Source organism: Leguminivora glycinivorella, chromosome 9 (genome assembly GCF_023078275.1).
Source record: "Leguminivora glycinivorella isolate SPB_JAAS2020 chromosome 9, LegGlyc_1.1, whole genome shotgun sequence".
Lineage (NCBI taxonomy): Eukaryota > Metazoa > Arthropoda > Insecta > Lepidoptera > Tortricidae > Leguminivora > Leguminivora glycinivorella.
Window position 1 is genome coordinate 7,591,278 of NC_062979.1, and position 21,404 is coordinate 7,612,681.

At 37.2% G+C, this 21,404-nt stretch overlaps 1 protein-coding gene across 2 annotated transcripts in view; it reads left to right on the plus strand.

Annotated features, from left to right (window-relative positions):
• The first annotated feature begins 3,923 nt into the window (after window positions 1-3,923).
• Window positions 3,924-21,404, plus strand: part of LOC125229653 (serum response factor homolog) — a 359,536-nt gene continuing 342,055 nt past the window's right edge. Inside the window, exon 1 of one of the 2 annotated variants that reach the window (XM_048134541.1) lies at window positions 3,924-4,487. In XM_048134541.1, the coding sequence (XP_047990498.1) occupies window positions 4,089-4,487 (399 nt within the window). In that variant the 5' untranslated portion in view covers window positions 3,924-4,088. The remainder of the gene's footprint in view (window positions 4,488-21,404) is intronic. The other variant, XM_048134542.1, reaches the window with a different exon arrangement.

Below are 21,404 nucleotides of genomic sequence, written 5' to 3' on the forward strand. Positions count from 1 at the left end.
AAATTTTAAACACGAGTGTTTTAAATCGACACGAGTTATGAATTCCCTCTTCGTACGTGTATTGTAGGACGTTTTTCAGTACATAATGGCCTTCTGAAGTTTCGACATTCACAGTATTCACACTTTTTTTTAGGGTTCCGTAGTCAACTAGGAACCCTTATAGTTTCGTCATGTCTGTCTGTCCGTCTGTCCGTCCGTCCGTCCGTCCGTCCGTCCGCGGATAATCTCAGTAACCGTTAGCACTAGAAAGCTGAAATTTGGTATCAACATGTATATCAATCACGCCGACAAAGTGCAAAAATAAGAAATGGAAAAAAATGTTTTATTAGGGTACCCCCCCTACATGTAAAGTGAGGGCTGATTTTTTTTTTCATTCCAACCCCAACGTGTGATATATTTTTGGATAGGTATTTAAAAATAAATAAGGGTTTTCTAAGTTTGTTTTTTGATAATATTAATATTTTCGGAAATAATCGCTCCTAAAGGAAAAAAAAGTGCGTCCCCCCCTCTAACTTTTGAACCATATGTTTAAAAAATATGAAAAAAATCACAAAACTAGAACTTTATAAAAACTTTCTAGGAAAATTGTTTTGAACTTGATAGGTTCAGTAGTTTTTGAGAAAAATACTGAAAACTACGGAACCCTACACTGAGCGTGACCCGACACGCTCTTGGCCGGTTTTTATATACCACGTCGGTGGCAAACAGGTATACGGCCCGCCTGATGGAAAGCGGTCATCGTAACCTATGGACGCCTGCAACTCAAGGGGTGTCACATGCGCGTTGCCTACCCATTAGAAACTTGTACACTCCTTTTTTGAAGAACCCCATACTGTAGTTCATCGGGAATACCTCGACAGTACTTCTCGTACTAGTGCTTAACCCACCATTTTATATGGAATTTGACAGATGACAGCCCATTAACCCTGAGTTAAGTGGTTGGTACAAGTGGGCCAGAGGAACTGATTTTTTTTTAAATTCATAAACAGAAATTATAATAATAACTATTTATTGTGTTGCTTGCTTTTCGCGGCGTATTTCTGATTATTCCTTGGTGGAAGTTATTATAAACATGTCTAAGAGAAAGGAAATATTGATCCCTGTACGTGGGAAGTAAAATAAGGAATAGTTATTTGTTATACAAGGGGGCAAAGTTGTATTTTAACGCCGAGTGTGGAACTTGAAAAACGAGCAAGTGAAAGGATTTCTATAGTTGAACCACGAGCGAAGCGAGTGGTTCGAGAATAGAATCCTGAACTTGCGAGTTTTTTAACACACGAGAAGTAAAATACATTTGCACCCGAGTGTAACACAATAACTTTTCCCCTCACTATAGCGAGGAAACTACAACGCAAAAAATGCGTTTATCACTGCTTCCAGTAGTTCCACAGTTGGTAAATCATCTTTATTACTAGATTCACCTACTTTTATCAATTTTAAAACAGTTAATTTGACTTTATTCAAGGTCAAATTACTTTACCAACTAGTGGATAAAATGCGTTTTTACCCGCTGGTATTAAAGGACGAAACACGTGTTTCCGAGCTAGTGAGGGGAAATATCCTTTGCAATATCTGCATTCAACATTGGTTGCTACAGCGCTTCGGTCATTCTGACGAATCCCAATGATTTTTGTTCCGATTTGCTGCAGTTTATTCTGGAGAAGGCAAAAGGCGTTGAAAGTTCATTAATGATATTTAAGATGGGTAGACTAGTAGCTACGCTCTGTCCAATGCATAATGCAATGTCATTGAACAGGATCAAAACATAAAATACATAATTAAATAGGCTACCTATTCAATTTTTAACACCCGACCACCCCCGACACAAAAACGACGGGGTATTATAAGTTTGACGTGTTTGTCTGTCTGTGTTTCATGAAAATCGCTCCACTACTTCGGGGTTTTTTTCAAAATTTTAATTTTGTAGTTAGGTTATTCCCAAAGCGGTAAGTATAAATTTTAGGTACAGGTGACGATATTTCCTCTAAACCGCGTCTTGATTCTTGACTGGTGTTATTTTTAATAAAACTTACAAGAGACAAAGGCATATTGAATAAAAGTTATACTTATTTAAATATAATAGATTTAGATAAACTCTGATGATACTCCGAAAACGGACTGAAACTAAAAATAATGTACAATTTAGCTACTTGAGGTTGTTGTGATTCTAATTCTATTTGATTCAGTCAGCAATTTGGCAATGTATTTCATCATGTAGAATTATTGATGAACACGCAAGTTGTGAAATGAGCTACCTTCTGAGGTGTTCCCCTTGCGCTATGACATGGGGTTCTTCAAGAAGCAGGTATTTAGGGTTCTCAAAGGTCGGCAACTCATAAGTGACTCCCCTGGTGTTGCTTATGTCCATGGGCGGCGATGACTGCTTCCCATCAGGCGGCTCGTCTGCTCGTTTGCTGCGTATATCATAAAAACAAATGTAGGTACCCTGTGTAAGTCCCTTAAGTACCGGAAAACAGGCGTGACTGAACACATGTAGATAATTTCCTCTAAATAAATCAAGGAAACAGACGTTTCTAACAACTAAAACGCAATTAAAGCAATCTCGTCCTTTTAAGGCTTTTAAGAGTTGAATGCACCATGACTAAAACCAATAAAATAAACTTAAAAAGGAAAAACAACCGCCTTCTGGACTACGTAGGCGGTCGCTGTTACGCGAAGGAAATTCACAGATTTTTGTTAATAACACTATAAAATTTATTTGAGACTAATTTCAATTCGATTTTGGCAATAATGAGTAGAATAAACAGTTCTGCGTGTAGGCGATGGTTTAGATAAGTTTTGTGATTGATTGAACCACTTTGAAGTTGTTTTTCTTACTTTACTTTTTAATATACTTATACTTGATCCGCTTTTCTATCAATCTAAAACTGTTTGCTTTGCTATCGCATATCAATATAGCCCTGTTTAAATCATAATCAATTTAGCTGTTACTACGGCAAACATTTTTTCATAACGATTTCGTTAAAGTGAGTCTTGAGACAAGAGCTTAGGCAGGGTTGAAGGCTCCTTGAGACGCGAACAAAACTCTCATACCTAATTAATTACTTATTCAGTTGATTTTAGTTCGCAGTAGGAGACCGATTCAAACAAAACTGAATGTAAATTGGTAAGTTCTTTCAAATAATATCTTTATAAGAGAAGACCGAAGTAAAAGTTATCACGTAGAAGGAAATCATTCAATATCTGTTTGGTACCTAATTGTTGCACAGATAAAGTTGGCTATAAGCCAAAACATTAGCGGAACTATTTACGGTTGTATATTTCGAGAATAGATGATGCAGATCATTTAATTTTATGGTCGACAAATAATAGTTTGTCATCCTTTACAAGTTTTACAGCGTAACATTCCTCATGAACTGGTTTGAAAGTTTTATTAGTTCTGAAAGTGGAAACTTTCCGCGCAAAGCATTGCGCATGCTCCAACTCCAACCAAACCAAACTTTTTAAAAAGTAAAACTCTGAAAGAGTTTTGCCGGCCAGTTACCGGCCAGTAAAATAAAATAAAGGCTGTTTAGCTAGCGTCAAACGTATCGCATATTAAACTGACGTGACAAAGTTTTCAATTGATTATTAGATGTGAAAATCGCCAGGTGCGAGTAGGAGGGATTTCAGTGGCCCCCATTTGACCGTCGATTGCCATATTTGGCACGGCTCGCGTCTAAATATGGCCGGGCCGGCCCACCGCCCCGCGCGCGTCGCTCCACTTCCGATTCTATTATTTCTATTTACGAAATAAACTCAAAATAAAAGCTCTATTTTAATACGGGATTTCGGGCACTGAAACTCGCGGCGTCCCGGAGCACGCTTTTCCTACAGTTGTGTCAGATTACGGCCCTAGTGCGCCGTCTCGCTTGCGGAGAGTTTCGGCTCGTGCGTGTGAGCGGGACGGCTAGCGGTGGAGGCGCGCGGGACGCGAACGTCGCGAAGTCAGTCACGGTCCGAGCGGCCGACCCGTCAGTCCCGCCCTCGGTTCATTCGCGTTTTCGGTCAGTCTCCGTTCGGCATTTCGAACGGTGAGGTGTGTGAAGCGCGTGCGCGCACCGTTTACTGTGGCGTACTGTGAGGTTATGATGGACGCGCCCGGCGGAGCGCGGGAGCCCCGCTTCGGGTCGCCGTATGGGATGGGTCTCCTGGGAGACGTGGGGGACATGTACGGCGCGGGCCGGGCGCCGGGCTCGCTCGGCGGCTCGCTGCGGCCGGGGCTGCAGCCCTGCCCGGGCCCGCGCGGCGTCAAGCGGCCCTCCGACCAGTGCTACGATGACCGCCCTTCCCAGAGCCTAGGGCTCGACCACTGCCCCATGCCGGACATAGCGGACGATGGCTATGCATCTCTCCAGCCCAAGAAATCACCTCCGTCTAATGGCAAGAAGACCAAAGGCCGAGTTAAGATCAAGATGGAATACATAGACAACAAACTACGGCGGTACACCACGTTCTCCAAGAGAAAGACGGGCATAATGAAGAAGGTGGGTCGCTGAGACCGCTTTTGGCAATATTCCATGACAACCGTTTGATGCTGAGCAGTGTTAAAAGTGCAGTAATTTCAGGCCTCCAGTTGGAAAGAACATTGTGTTTCTTATAAATTTAATTATAACTTCAAATGAGGTACCAATATCATGAGAGAATAAAATGTTAGTTTCTAACTTCAGTGCAAGCCGAAGCTTTAAATTATAAAAAAATCTAATAAGAGATGAACTTATTTTAGAAGCTATGACTATGTTTATGTTAATTGACAAACATTACGTTCAATGTCTGTATCCAAATTAAAATATTAAATATTTTTAGTATTCTAAGTCATGTGCACATATGTATGCATTACATCAAAAAACATGGTTCAAAATACTTTCATTAGCATGAATAGGTCTATTTTTCCATATAACTACTGTAATATGTTTAATATAAGAAGAATAAGCCAGCAAAGCTGTTCTAATTTAATTTTGAAATACATTTTATTCTTGATTCATTGCAGTGGTCTATTGGCAAGTTGAAAGTATGTTCAAAATAGTTATTAAACGAGTGTTTTGTGTGTGTACTGGAGGCCTGAAGCTACAAAATGTAGTCAAAATCAGTTAAGTCCAAAGGAAACGGTAAGTAATCTGATTTTTACTGAAAAAATCATCCTTTTCGCTATTTTGGTTGGCAAGTTTGGAGGTTATGTTGCTACAACAGTGAACTCATGGAATATTGCTAAAAATGTGTCTAAATGATTTTTTTTCACTGTATATATATTATTTCTCGTATGCCGAAATCTAAAAGGTCCATTTACGATGTATTTACGGTGGTTTTAGGCTTATTTATAGCGAATGTTTTGACAGATGACAGTTAAGACCTTTGCATTTTCTGATCTAAACAGCGTTATTTTGGACCTTTCTTTGGCTAAAATGATTTGTTTCTGTATTAGCATACTTCGTAGTGTATTATAGTGAGTGAATTTCTTGTAATAATGCATATTCATTTACATTTTATTTATGACAATCAGCTGTGACAGCGCCACTTGTCGTAACTTTGTCACTAGATGGCGCTACGCGTTACGATTGGTGAAGTTAGTGATGTGCCTTTCTTTCGATTATATGAGATTTAATACGTGTAAATCGGCGTCGATTTTATATTGATAGTGAGTTTCGAAATAATAATTGTGATACATACTACAAAACGTTTGAAAATTTGAGGTTTTAAAATGGACCTAATATAGAAACTAGAAAATAAATTGATAAACTATAATTTACTATTCCTACACAAATGGTTAAATCCAGATGATGTGATGGTGCAGCGGGAAATATTATACTTACCATGTTTTACGGAATTTGGTTCCTACTCCTAGGAATCACGAAAATTATTTTACATTCGAGAGCATTAATTTCAAACATTTTAATAATACACCCTGTTTTTATTGAATTCCGTTAACTTTAAGGGAAGATCCATTACATCAAATACAATTAATTTCTCTAAGAAACTAGCGTCTTAACTCTTGCGGTTATCGAGTTATTAAAAAAATAAAGATAATTGCTGAACACGTGTGCCTTTACAGCCTTTACCAATTTCTAATGTTATTTGTTTTGACATGAGCCGTCAATCACTTGACACTAACTTGAATGTTAAAGGGTCTCTCACACTAATAAATTCATTTATTATGTATGAAAATGATGAAAAATATTTTTTTGCGAATTTAACTAAAAGTGATATACAGGGTGGTTCCTGATAATGAACCTAACGACGTGTCAAATTGAACGGAAAACAAAAAAAAAACACGGTGTATACACGCAAATAAAAAAAAATATACATGGAAAATAAACCGAAAATAGTTCAATTCCGGAATCGCCAAAAACGCAGATACTTTATTAATTAAGTATTACATAAAAACATTAGGCCCACTTGCACCAACCACTGAACTCAGGGTTAGTGGGCTGTCATCTGTCAAATTCCATATAAAATGGTGGGTTAACCCTCCATTTTCGTTGGTGCAAGTGGCCCTTAATAATCATAATATTTTTTCATTAAATCGCACAGCATCAGCATAATTATTTCCATTTATACTTAGAAGTTTGGTGGTGGTGGTGATTTTCCTTGGAGGAATTCTTTACCTTGGGTAATAAATAACATTTTTTTTAATCCGTTAAATAATATAATTTTTCTATCCTGAAAAAAAAAAGAACTAAGAAAAATGCTGGTTTCTTCTTTATTTGTTTTAGCAATAAATATGAATGACTATAATTAAAGACAAATAGGTGCTTAACTGTACTTAACTGTATTTTAATAAGTTGACATCATAAAAGTGCAATAAATATTTATTCGTTTTATTACGGTATAAATTATAGACCGATGTGTAGATACATTACTGTGGAATGAGTAGATCGCTTTATCTCAATATAATATAACATTCCTCATTAAATAAATACATACGTATATATATGTGTGAGCTATATCTTTTTACATCGTTCATAAAGCCGTAGATATTATTTTTTATTCGAAGTACCAACCTACATTTAGGAAGACATTAAATTAACGTCTGTATAAATATAAACCTAAAGAACTATAGTATGTGCTCCACCTTACACAAAGTTTACCCGGTTATTATTATAAGGAAGACTTAGGTGTATACCTTATAAAAAATTTAAGGATTAGGTCAATTGGTTTATATATATCTGTCTAATATTTTTAAACGAGCAATACTTGTATATTTATTTATTTATGTATACTGGCGATCTCGGAAATCGCTCGAACGATTTCGCTGAAATTTGTGATGTGGGGATTTTTGGGGGTGAAAAATCGATCTAAATAGCTTAGTCTTAGGTCTCGGAAAACGCGAATTTCCGAGTTTCGAACTCCGAACGAAGCTCGGTCGCCCAGGTACTGATAGTTGGGGAGTTTATTGAAAAACCTTAAATTTTTTGACCAAAGCATGAAACTTGGCACAGTTGTTCCTTATATCAAAATATGCCGATTAAGATCGGGAGCCTTCGGGAGCCTCCCCCCTGGGGCCCGGGAGGGGGGGTCAAAGTACCGCTTCACCCGGCTTGGTTTGAAAAATTCTAACTTACCCCGTTTAGTTAATAGGTCATGTTTGGTATCGTTTTCGAGTAAATCAATAACGTAGAATTCGTTTTCAGTACTAAAATTATCATTTAATGGTAAATAAAATAAAAAAAATTAAAAAATTTGAAATTTTCATCCATGATTTACAAATTCAAGTCATCATAAATGACAAACTGTTTGCTTTTTCTATAAATAAAAAATATGACATGATAGCCTATTTAATATAGATTATAAAAAATATAACTTTTATCCACCTTTACTAACGTTATGTTCCACAAAAAAATTACTTTAAGACGCGCGGCGTCGGTACGCCGCGAGCGTAATATTAAAATGCCTTTATTTTAGAAACTCTATTAGACCCCGTTTAGCTATTAGGTCATGTTTGATATCGTTTTCGAGTAAATCAATAACGTAGAATTCATTTTTGGTACTAAAATTATAATTTAATGGTAAGTAAAATTAAAAAAAATTAAAAAATTTGAAATTTTCATCCATGATTTACAAATTCAAGTCATCATAAATGACAAACTGTTTGCTTTTTCTATAAATAAAAAATATAATATGAAATCCCATTAAGGGATAAGTCCGCCTACATTGTATATTACTGACTCTGTAACTGTGTCTCTTTTGTTTCCTTTATGTACAATAAAGCTTATACATACATACATACATAAAGCCTATTTAATATAGATTATAAAAAATATAACTTTTATCCACCTTCACAAACGTTAAGTTCCACAAAAAAATTACTTGAAGACGCGCGGCGTCGGGACGCCGCGAGCGTAATTTTAAAATACCTCTATTTTAAAAACTCTATTAGACCCGGTTTAGCTATTAGGTCATGTTTGATATAGTTTTCGAGTAAATTAATAACAAAGAATTTATTTTTGGATATACAATTATAATTTAATGGTAAATAAATTAAAAAAAAAATTCATCTATAATTTGCGAATTCAAGTCAACAAAAATGTCAACCGTTTGCTTTTTCTTTAAATAAAAAATATGATGTAAAAGCCTATACGTATGTCACCAAATACCCAGACAAGTTTGGTGGAAACTTCCTTCACGATCTGCTTGGTGTCTGATGACCATGGTCCAAATGTTTCAAATTCAATTGCCGCAAATATGTAGTTGTTTTTTAAAAATGCATATTTGCGCGTTTAAACTGGGCGTTTTGCAGCAGCAGTCCCTGGTTTCTGGGCCGAGCGTTAGACGTTGGACGGAGCCAAGGTATCCACACAGGTCACGCCCCACGCCAAGGGTTGTCCCAGAAACCAAGGCAAAAGCGAGCAACCATCAGGCCGCTTTCCGTCTGCTGCTGACAAGCCGTCAGGTTCGAGGGTTGTCGGTATGTTCGCTGTGCCGAGAGCCTTGCGGATTAAATCGTTAAGTGCAGTGTGTCACAAAATTCGGCCAGCAATAGACTGGCAGTGGAGTCCGTGGTGTCCTAATGCGTCAGCAGCAAGGGTGTGGTTGGCATGTCTTTAGCCCCAGTCTTAGACAAATGGCAGTATATGATGAAGTAAGGCAGCCTCGGAAGGAGGTATGTTCTCCAAGTGTCGATCTTTTTTAGTAAAGAGGTTCTTCCGGCACTCATTCACTGTTGCGTAAGGACCCTTGATCTGAAACAATATGTGCATTGTCATTTTATTTAAACATATTCTGCAACTATCAAATTACAACATTTTGGTGGATCACCTTCACTATTACACACTTACCTATCATACAAAATAATTACAAACTTTAGTAGAATCTGATTAGCCTATCTATGATATTGCTCCATCTCGTAATAGTTTGAAGCCTTGGGTGGCCATGTTTCTCCCTTGTTGATCGTTTCAAGCTGCGTTTATCGTACCTATCCCATACTATGTCTAATCTAGAAACGTTTTCTTTTGGCTTTGAAGCTTAGCCAGGCCACTCAAGGTGTCAAACTATTACAAGATGGAGCAATATCAGAGGCAAATCAGATTCTACTAAAGTTTGTAATAATTTTCTATGATACGTACCGTAAGTGGGTAATACTGAAGGTTACGTGATCCACCAAAAAGTTGTAATTTGATAGTTGTAGACTCTAAAATGATAATGCACATATTGTTTCAGACCAAGTCGTTGCGCAACGGTGAATGAGTGGTCGAAGTACCTACCTCTTTAGGTACCAGAAAAGATCGACAATTGGAGAACATACCTCCTTCAGAGGCTGCCTTGGATCAGCATATACTGCGCACAGTGTACCAGGGGCCCATTTCTCGAAGCTACAAGTTACAATTTTCAACTGGTTGTCAATGTCTAATATGACAAGTTGGAAAGAGACTTCCGCTTGTAACTTGTAACTTTCAGTTTTGAGAAATGGGACTCAGGGCGTTCTTGTTTGGAGTCAGGCGTTGGTGCCACACCAAAATTTGCCAAGTCCGTCTTCTTGGGGATGGAAGGAAGAAGGAGACGAATGGGTACCACACTGGTCAGACAACACTGAAGTGGCCAGTATATGCTTAGAAGTTACAAGATGTAAATGTAAATCAGGTTGCAAAAACCGATGCAACTGCATAAAGAGGGTAGAGCCTTCTTTATGCAGTTCCATATGTACCCAGCTATGTCTCTGTGAAGGGAATGTATAGTACGAGTATGAGTATGAGTAATCTGTCAATTAGGACACCACAGACTAAACTATAAGTGCTAACTTTTCAGTGTTGGATACTCTATGGCAGTTCCGACTCAATTATAATAAGCTCATTATAATTGACTTTAGTTAACTATAATAATTTCAAAAATTGAACTTCATACAATTTCTATACTAATTTGCGATACCTGGCAAGTTTTCCTGCATCTGAAACACATTTTTTTTATCTGTCGCGTTATCGGCCAATCAGAGACGGTTATTACAAACAATTGCTTGCTAGGTAATTCGATGTTGATACAACGGTGAACGACTCTATTGACATTAATTTTAACTTGCATGAATGGTGATATTTCCGTCCATTGATGATGAAGATGATGACTCGTAGAAAAAGTATTGTATACAATAGTGATATAATTAAGCTTTTCACTCTCGTACCATACTACACATGGTACTCGACTGAAAAGTTTTGTATTATATCACGATTGTATAAAATACTATTATATAAATTTCTTTCAGGATTCACTGCAATGAATAAATAACGGGTACAGTCGGTCTTTAGATCGTGTGGTCCGACACGACACTGGCGATCAAATATATGAAAGAGGCGCGTTCCCCGCACACAGTCTAAGCTCGCGTAGGTGAACGCGTACTATCCTTTGTGAATAGGCTTTAATATCATATTTTTATATTTATAGAAAAAGCAAACCGTTTGACATTTATCGTGAATTGAATTTGCAACTCACAGAAAATAAATTTTTTTTTTTTTTAATTTCATTTAATATTAAATGGTCATTTTAGTACCAAAACTAAATTCTACGTTATTAATTTACTCGAAAACGATACTAAACATGACCTAATAGCTAAACGGGTTCTAATAGAGTTTTTTAAAATAAAGGTATTTTAAAATTACGCTCGCGGCGTCCCGACGCCGCGCGGCCTATAGTTTTTTTTATGAAACTTAACGTTAGTGAAGGTGGGTAAAAGTTATATTATTCATAATCTATATTAAATAGGCTTTCATATCATATTTTTTATTTGTAGAAAAAGCAAACAGTTTGACATTTATGATGACTTTAATTTGTAAATCATAGATGAAAACTTCAAACTTTTAATTTTTTTTTATTTTTTTTACCATTAAATTATAATTTTAGTACCAAAAATTAATTCTACGTTATTGATTTACTCGAAAACGATACCAAACATGACCTATGAACTAAACGGGCTATGTTAGAATTTTTCAAAGCAAGCCGGGTGAAGCGGTACTTTGACCCCCCCTCCCGAGCCCCAGGGGGGAGGCTCCCGAAGGCTCCCGATCTTAATCGGCTTATTTTGATATAAGGAACAACTGTGCCAAGTTTCATGCTTTGGTCAAGAAAAAAAAGGTTTGGCCTCTTTTTGTCGATAAACGTCCCCACTATGAAACAAATTTACCAAATGAAGACGGAAAAAACACGCTTCAATTTTTAGCCAAAGACGCTCCCTTATCTCGAGACATGATAGCAAAAGTATATGATGTCTTCCTTTACATGTATATATTTAAAGGATTCATCCATTATTAATATTATGCTTTATTTCCCGTGCCAAACAGGGGCGGGTCGCTAGTAACCATAATAGGTATGCACTGTTGTATACCTACTTGATCCACATTCAAAAATACTAATTTCCTGTAATAGAAATCAATAAATATACATTTTTTGTATGAACATGATCCAAATTATTCGTCACAGAATCTATTAAATGTTGTTTGACAAGAATGAAAAACTGATATAAACGTATTACGTAATTGGTCACATTTACTTCATAAATATCATTCACATCTCACACAGAACAACTTCGCCGCATGTCCTGTTACTTCCGAAATGGCTACTTTTCTGATTAATCAGGCATTGAAATCAAACAACCGTATAAAATTACACGCGGTTGGGGTACTCACTCAGCATATAAATATACTTATTGAACACGTCGATGCAAATTAGGCACCGATCAAAATCGTAAGCGCAGAAAAGTAAACGAAATACGTCCTTTATTACGTGAAATATCGAAACTGTAATTACCATACTTAAGCAGTTAGCATGTAGAACAACTTTTACTCTATGACGTTTGGAAATTCGCTTAAAATTGCTCTCGAAAACTCAACTTGTCAACAACTTTTGTTCATTGGCAAAACGGGTTTGGTTGCGTGAAATTTGTTACAGTTAACTTTTGACCGATTTGCACAAGCTTTTTTCAAGCTTTCTACCTCCTTATCTTGCAAGCTGTATCTGTGTGGTTTATATTATATTATGCAAGACGTTTTTAATTATACTAAATCTTTCTTAATTTTACTTACGTATCTTTATCTTGTTTTTATATAGAAGCCGCTATTTTTGATTTTATAAGCCACTCACTGAAACAAACGCTTTTTGAATAATTTACATTTAATTTCTACTTAAGTCTCTAGAGGCAATTTTATTTGAAGCAACTGAAGCCAAAGCTTTTGAGCCCTCCTGAACTTTTGATTACCCATCTGTCTGGGGCAATATCGCGGCACAAGAGATTAAAACTTTGTTTTCCAATATATATTCAATTTGTTGTTAATTCTCTGTAAAAGTTCCTTTAAATTTATTTTCCTTAACTTTAATCAAACCTTAGTTTTATAATCCGGAATAATATGTTCATTTTATATTTAAGAATAGAATGTGTTATAACTATCGTCGTCAAAAAGGTAAAACATTTAACTATTACGCTCATTAAACTATCTATACAATGAAGATATCTTAATCCAAACGCGCACAGCCATCCTTTTGTAAAGTTGATTAGAAACGTATCTAAAGTCTTAATAGCCATCAAAACGTTCTGAGCGGCTTCATTACCCGCGCCCGCGCATTGTCAATCTGTGCGCGTGGAGATGTCTCCGCGGACCGTGTAGGGATGTCTGTCAAAATTCAACGTGCTGCTTGGTGCAGGGGACAAACGGTTTTAGTAGAAAATTTAGATGTTACAAAACCGAGAAAGGTTTTATTTTTTATTTGTTCAGTGTGTCCTTTGTCATTAAGACTCAAAACTAGGGAGATGAGTGATGACAATGCGAGGGGTGAGTGTCTTGTCAAACACGATATATTGCATTTAGGTATTATTTCATTGTAATAAGAATGTTGCGGAAATTGCAAAACTTATCGGGTTTGACGACTCACCACCTCACCCCTCGCAATATTATGGTAGGAGGTTTGAGACCTTGACTGAATGTTCTTTCCTTTAATATTCATGGCACACAGAATAGCTGTTTGACTATATAATATATCGTCTGATTTACCACTAATAAAGATTATCTTTCAAACTGCTACTGTAACTACGTACTTTTTTAAAGTCCGCGTCTGACGCGTGTGTCTCAAACAGCTTTAAAAGTATATTAGGGTAGGTTAATTCCTAATAATAAGATGATATTTCGACACTAAACCAGTATTTTCTGCTTTTGGACTTTTGCCAAGCAATAATTTCTAGACGTAGTACTAGTTGGCAGTTTCGGCTTCTTTTATTATTTTTTATAGTCCATAAAACGCGTGCATATTAACGTGTTTCTAGATTTCTTGCTTATAAAAAAGCCATAATAAAAAGATTTTGCAAGCTTCCGTGGACTCATTTTTTCCGAATTCCCGTTAGATATTTTGAAATTTGCCTAATATAATCTAGTAGATAAAACGAGTCCTAGGCGTTTCCTGTAACTTGCGGCACATTCCCGGGTCTCGCACGCAAGCGCTGTCGCGCAGCGGGTATCAAAGTCGGCGGCGTGCTCTGTTGTTACTTGTTAGCTGGACGCATCCGACCTCGTTACCGCGGTAATAGCCCTTTACTTTTTTAATTTTTAATTAATGGCAGTTGGGAATCGCCAATATTGCCTTATGCTAATTCTTTATCGTTATCGATAGTTATGGATGCAGCATGAGATGACACTGGGGTTTGAAATTATTACGTTTAATTATTAATATTATTCTACTGATTTTCTTTGCATACATTGAACGTCCGCGTAAAAAAAATAATTTATTAATCATATCCATACAACGTCCATTTGGAAGATATAAACAGTGGAAAGCAAAATCATGGATAAATTATATTCTTCAGTAAGAAAATTCTACTGCATATAACTCATAATTTTCATACGGTAGATCCGTAAATGAAGCTTCTAAATACTTTATCTATGGGATGAATTTTCATTGTTTACTAAAAATAATGTATCACGATACTCCAATGATGGTTAAGTGACATCTTCGTCTTTATTTCTGAGCTTAGACCCTGATCTAGACCCGGGTGTCAAACATCGTGACCCACAATTGATCCAACGGCCGCACTGCGGAGTTATGAGTGGGCACCCCGAGCGGAACTTAATTACGGAGCCCCAGGGGCCTGGCCGGCGACACGACGGCATTTGTTGTGCATGCCGGTATTGTACCGGCTCTCTTATGTAATTGCCGTGTACCCGGCCTTTGATGTAGTCTGCAGGACGCAAAGGTTGTCTATGCCCCTTTATCTGCCTCGCCCGGCATTTCTCTCCGCCGTTTATCTTTCAGCAAAAAGCATTTCCCTGTATAGCGAAATCTTTAATCAAATTTCACCCACCAATCTACCCGGATGTTGATTTATTTTAAAACAAAAAGATATTTTACAATATAATGAGTATAATGACCCTCATTGTCTACTCCTTTCCGAAGCGTGAATTATACAGTCCGATATTGGCGCCCCGATAGTCCTTTAAGAGGACATTTTAATAAATTTAAAATAACGATTATCGTTGTCTGGCGGAGTCGTGATTTCGTTAGGTTCGTGGTTCGGTCTACGGCCGGAATAAGTCGTCACGAGCGATTACTAAATTAATTAGGACCTAGCTCGGATGTAGATTGCGCTCGAGATTATTTTCCCACACGACCCGACGTTTAGATCTTAACGTTTTGTAACTATTGTTTACTACATAAGTTTGTTAACAGGATAAATTTGCATATTGTTTAACTTTTTTTTGTAACTACTTTTTTTCAGCAACACAATCTATCAGTACCTAGATTGTTTTTTTTTTTTGCAAGAGATTTACGAACAGGATTTTTGAATCTCACGGCGTTCGAATTCAGAAAATTGTCACTGAAAATAGTAGGCAATTTCGTTTTTCTCAATTCGAACGCCGTGAGACAATTTCCGAAATGAGACAATTATATGTTGCGCCTACACTAATTGCGGCGCGGGCGCGCATCTGCGACCCATATCTCACGGCCCGCAGTTTTGTAATGCTAATGCGGCGGGTGCGACCTGTGTGGCGCTGCTTTGTATTTTGGTTGCTTCTGCTTGATTGTGTAAGGAGATTAACAGAACAGACTTCCTTTTAATGGCTCGACTGTTCATTTAAAATTATGTACTTTTTCGGTTTTTCTAATGTATTGTATCAGTGACTTTTATGTACATCACTAGTGCTGTCAAAGCTGCCATAATAGACAAGATAAATATATTTTTTTTACCATAGAATGAACCAAAAGTGCCTAATATGGACTCTTTCGTATTGGGAGCGCAGAGAAGAAGAGAGGTTACGCGTTGAGTGTTCTCTTTGTGTTTAATGCCATCTATCGCCGCTTTTTAAAACTCCTTCTGCAATTATCTGTGTCATTGACACTAGTGATGTAGTGACGTTAAAGTTTACAGGAATTACGGAATTCTTGAATGTTGACAGGCAGGAAAGAAAATTTTAATTATACATTATGTAATTATGTATACTCATTAATACTTTTCCCAATTTTACATAATTATTTTGTGCCAATTAAGAAATAGGTATTGAAGATAATATGTTGCAATGACAGATAATATCGGCGACTTGTGAGGTGTCAACGAGTGTTGCAAAACAGTTTGGTTGAACTTTAATGAGAATACCAAACGCGACTATTTAACCGACCAAACTACCAGGAGTTCATGACAATACGGTAGGTTGTACTAAAGCGTCCAAGTTGACGCGACCCGTAATTTGACTACCGAACGCATGGAGTTAGGTGGCGTCCGCGGGGTATAGAAGGTCAAGCATAATTGGCCGATGAGAAGGGAATGTCTGGCGCTTTTTGGCCCGCCTCCCAACACCTCACTCGAACACCTCACTATCATGCGAGCCTAGTACTTCGCGCTGCCAATCCGCGGTGTAACCACATATAAATTTAAATTTGATTCTTTTGTTCTTCCAACCAAATCGAACGTGAGAAAGCTACCGTAACTTACTGCTATCAATCGCATTGCAAATCCTTACGCCCCAGCTGACAAGTTGTCATTGTCAATAGTTAAACTGATTAGTCTGGAAGATCGACAGTCTGTCCCGGTACCGTCGGACTAATCGGCCGATTTATCGGCCGCGCGGTTCGTTAGTCGTCGGTCTATATCAAAGAGTTTTCGAGACTCACGACCAGAATGTTTATGGCGAGGTTTTTCGAGAAAACTCTACATAAAACACAAGTATGTGCACGATTGCGATGTAGGCACAGGGGCATTAGCGTAGGAATGTTGATAGATCGCCCGATGACGCTTTATTTCTTTCTGACAGCTATTTTGTGATTTCCCATCACTAATTTATTTTCGAAATATTGTAAAAATCATCTGTGCAAATTCTATGAAAACCTCTTCATTTATAAATAAAATATAGAAAACGGCGGTCTATCAACCATTTATTTATTTTGATTCAAAAAATTTACACAGCATTACAGCGGACTAATACACTGAAATTTATAACAGACAGTATTGATACAACAAAGAACGTTTAGTAGTTTTATTGAGTTTTATATACAAGAAAACATCACAAATAATTATGTATATATTGTGTTTAATCGAAATAATATTGAACATAAACAACTCAGTTTGGCCGAAATTGATATCGCATTAAAAAGTCTTGATAGAATTACCATTTTCACATATTTACAATACAAAAATAGTGCAAAAAAAGCAAACTGCCATTATTGTGACCCTTCTGACGGTTGTCAAACCGCTGTCAAGATTGGCTTCTGCGTGTTTTGTGTTCATACGTATAAAAGTAACTGCAAAGCCGCAGTGCAAAGCTGCTATTTCGACTTTATTGATTTCTTTTTCTTCTCTATGGTCTTACTCATGACCACAGACATCCGAGGTGAAGACGTGGCCTACGATAGAGCGAGCTCGCCCAGTAGGTGCCTTAACTTAATCTGGTATACCTTGGCCATCACTAATTTATCACCTATATGATTCGTGATCGTGTTTACAAAATGGACTCTTCAGTTTCCCAGTTACAAGATAGTAGTGAAGATAGTTCAAGCTGCAAGTAGCTGCGTAGTCTATTTTTTTTACTTTATTTAAAGTAACATCTTGTGACCATCACTCGCAACAGTGTCACGACCGAACTGTCAACTATTCCTAAAGTTCCTTCCTGATATTTGTGATACAAAAAAAATACGATGACATTCGTCTTTAATTAGGTCTTTAAAAGCAAATGAAGGCGCCGAAGGCATCAACGAAATTGATACCATGTAAGTAATATTCACTCAACTGCTGTATTTTAAACTGGTATTTAATTGAAAAGCGCACCTGATGTTCACACCTTTGTCATTAAATTTGATAAGATCGTGTGAAAAAACTGTCAAGATCTTGACAAGTGTTGAAGAGCAAAAAAAGTTAGATTCTCTTTTTTAATCAGTTGGGGTATGGAAGATGATGGCTAAGTCCGCTTTCGTCATTTACTCATGGGTACGCTAATTTACTAGAGTAAGGAAAGCATAAAGTGGTTGAAATTATGGCACATAGGAGAAAAGCTCGTAGGTCAAATATTTCTCATTTCAAAAATTATATCTGTATCTTTATATTACTTAAACAGTAAGTCCGATTGCAGCTCCTAAACGGAAAAAAAGCCGGCTACCTTGATGTCTTGTTGGTATATGATATTTGATAAGAACCGAAGTTTTAGTCTTCTTTTGCAGCAAAACATACGTTCTAATCCACGATTTAGGACCAATGCACACATATATATTATTATAAAAGTTTAAAAAATCCATATATTCATCAGTATCCTAGATCCTCAACTTGGTGGTACCAATTGAAACCCTTAATTGAAGTGATAAATATTGCCCCAAGCAGCTTTTTCGATTTAAATTTCAAATTCGGTCCCTGACGTTTTAATATCGTCAACTTCATAAGTTCCAGGACAATTTGAAATTGTAATTGGAATAGTTTGAATTTCTTCATCGTTCGCTAAGTGAACGTTAATAAACGTTAGCTTTTTTATAGCACTTTTTAAAGTTGTTCATAAGTTTAAGTGGTTATTTTGGATTGTCTTCTAATTAGTCTATCCTTATAATTTATGTCGTTGTCCTTAATGATAATTCGTTATTATTTGTCGTTGATTACTTCAATTGTTTTCCATAAAGCTTTCAATATCTTGTCTATAATTTACAAATTATCGAATAAGAGTATTTTTTGTTAAAAATTAACTGTAATAATGAAAATTGCTAGATAATTTATAGTATCGCATTCTTTTTAAAGGCCGATAAGCATTTTTCTACAAAGCATGCACTCAATTGTTAATCACGCAAACGAAACAATACAATGTTGCATCATCATCTCGTTAAACCTAAATTGCGGCTTTGACAACTCCTCTCTGCCATTGTCCAGTTGACAATGATAATCGCGCGACAAAATTGACTTAAACTGCCCGTAGCATGTTTCAAGTAATCTTGACCTGGAGCGAATTCTTTCTCGCTCGATTACAGTTAAAACTAGTTTCATCTCATTGCGAGACCCATAAAGTATCGAGCAATAAGCGGTACACACACTGCAGTCTTGCGCGCAATAAATATAGCACCCTTAAGCACCCTTCACACACCTGCGTAACGAACGACCAACCTGTTGGATCGAAATGGGCAGCTGTTCACGCCCCGTAGATTCTATAGATTTTGCTATCGGTTTAATCTTGTTTTTGTGTTAGTTACTGCGGTAAATTGAATTTTTACCGCGTAATTTTAGAGCTTGGGACAAGATTGTGCAGGTAATTGAAGCTTACATTGCTCGAATAGGTTCGTGAAGTTTACTTTACATTTTTAGTCATGAGGAAGAGGCATGTTGTGAAAATGTGGGATATATTTTCAATTACAGTTCGGTTGTTCCCGAATCGATACATTAAATAATTAATAGTATTTTATGCAACAGGCGTTTAAAGGATATCAAAAAAGACGAGTGGCGTAGGTAACAATTTGAGGCGAAGCCGAAAATAGTTATTAAGACGCCACGAGTATTTTTTTACTCAATTAAACACCGTTGCATACAATACTTTTTCTACGACCATGCACTTAGTTTTTAATAGTTTTCTTGAATAACTTTCGTGAAATTCACACTGTTTCCTGTATTTTGACGCAAAGGTTTGCCACTGTCAGCTCAGCTGCCCAAAGCCTTCCCGCGGACACGCGCCGTATCGTTATAAAGCGTTGCCATGGTTACAGAGCCAAACAATGCGTTTTCAGTTTTTAGGGTTCCGTACCTCAAAGAGGAAAAACGGAACCCTTATAGGATCACTCGCGTGTCTGTCTGTCCCTCTGTCACAGCCGATTTCTCCGAAACTACTAGACCGATTTACTTGAAATTTGGCACACGTATGTAAACCTGTGGCCCAAAGACGGACATGCAATATAATTAAATGAAATTGAACGAAATTTAATCATAAGGGGCACTTTTGGGGGGTAAAATTTAAAATTAAAAATCAAAGTTATTAGAACTATATTGTGATACATATCAAATGAAAGAGCATTTTATAAGCATTTCAAATATATTTTTTTTATAGTTTTTATTTTGGTAATTTAGAAGTTATTTAAGAAAAATTACCATTCCCCCCCCCTTATCTCCGAAACTACTTAGCGTAAAATTTTCAAAAAAATACACGAGATAGCCCTCTACCTGTAGATTACAGGAAAACCTATTAGAAATCTACAGTCAAGCGTAAGTCGGACTTAAGAGAAAAAACTCAAATTGAGATTTTCACTCACTGCCGCTGCAAGTACTTACTAAATGTTTTGAAATTTTGTGAGCGCCATGGACAGGTAGAAAGAAATTCATTTCTGTTTAGAAATTGTTAAAAATTTTAATCATTTGCCAAAATGACTTAAGTTCCTACTAAAAAAGAGGCGCTTAAGACTGTTTAGAACTGCACTGACCATAATATTGCCCTAATAGGTCCAAAAAATGGTGTATATATACGAAAACAAAAAAATTGTGCCACCGACAACCAAAATCTGAAGTCTATTTGCTCTATCTCTTATAGTTTCCAAAATATACGCAAAATCTTTAAAGTACAAATCTAGTGTACGTTGCTATCACATGTCGTCAGGCGCTCATGACCTTTTTGTATGGAAATGTCGAAATCCGACTCGCACTTTACCGATTTTCATAGAAAGTTGTGTTTTATTATAGTTTTGAAGGAGGTTTCTTGTTTTTAACCACCAACGCAAAAACGACGGAGTGTTATAATAATAATAGGTTTGACGCTTGACATGTCTGTCTGGCATCATAGCTCCCGAACGAATCAATTGATTTTGATTTAGTTTTTAATGTTTAAGGTGAATTCGTCGAGATTTTTTTGTACCACGTAGGTGGCAAACATGCATACGGTCCGCCTGATGGAAAGCGGTCACTGTTACATATGGACGCCTGCCACTCAAGGAGTGGCACATGTGCGTTGCCGAGTCGACTCATTAGAAACTTGTACAAACCTGTACTTAGAAGGGGCCTGGGTGCCGACGACTCAAAGGACCGAAGGAAGGAGGAGGAAGGAAGGAAGGAGGAAGGAGGAAGGATCTATTGTCCTAATTACTTCCGTAGGTCCTCCAGTTGCGATACAGGCCGCCAACATTTTAATTACACTTTGTGCATTTTAATCTTTCGGGCCGCATGACCACGCTGTTGATAGTTCATAATTAATGGGAAAATACTTGAACAGGCATCCACGACTACTTTCCTAGGTTTAAAGATTGATCAGGGCTTAAAATGGGACCAGCAAGTAGATAAACCGTGTGGTAGTCGGGGCAGTGCGTGCTTTGCCTTAGGTCGAGTTGCAAAGTCTGTGGCTCCAGAAGTAGCCCGGACATGCTATTTCGCCACTGTCCATTCATTAATACAGTACGTTGCGGAGGTCTGGTCTGGGGATGTTGTCCTGAATGGGAGAGGGTCTTTCGCTTTCAGAAACGACCTGTCAGGATCGTTGCTCAGGTACCTGTAGACAGTAGACACT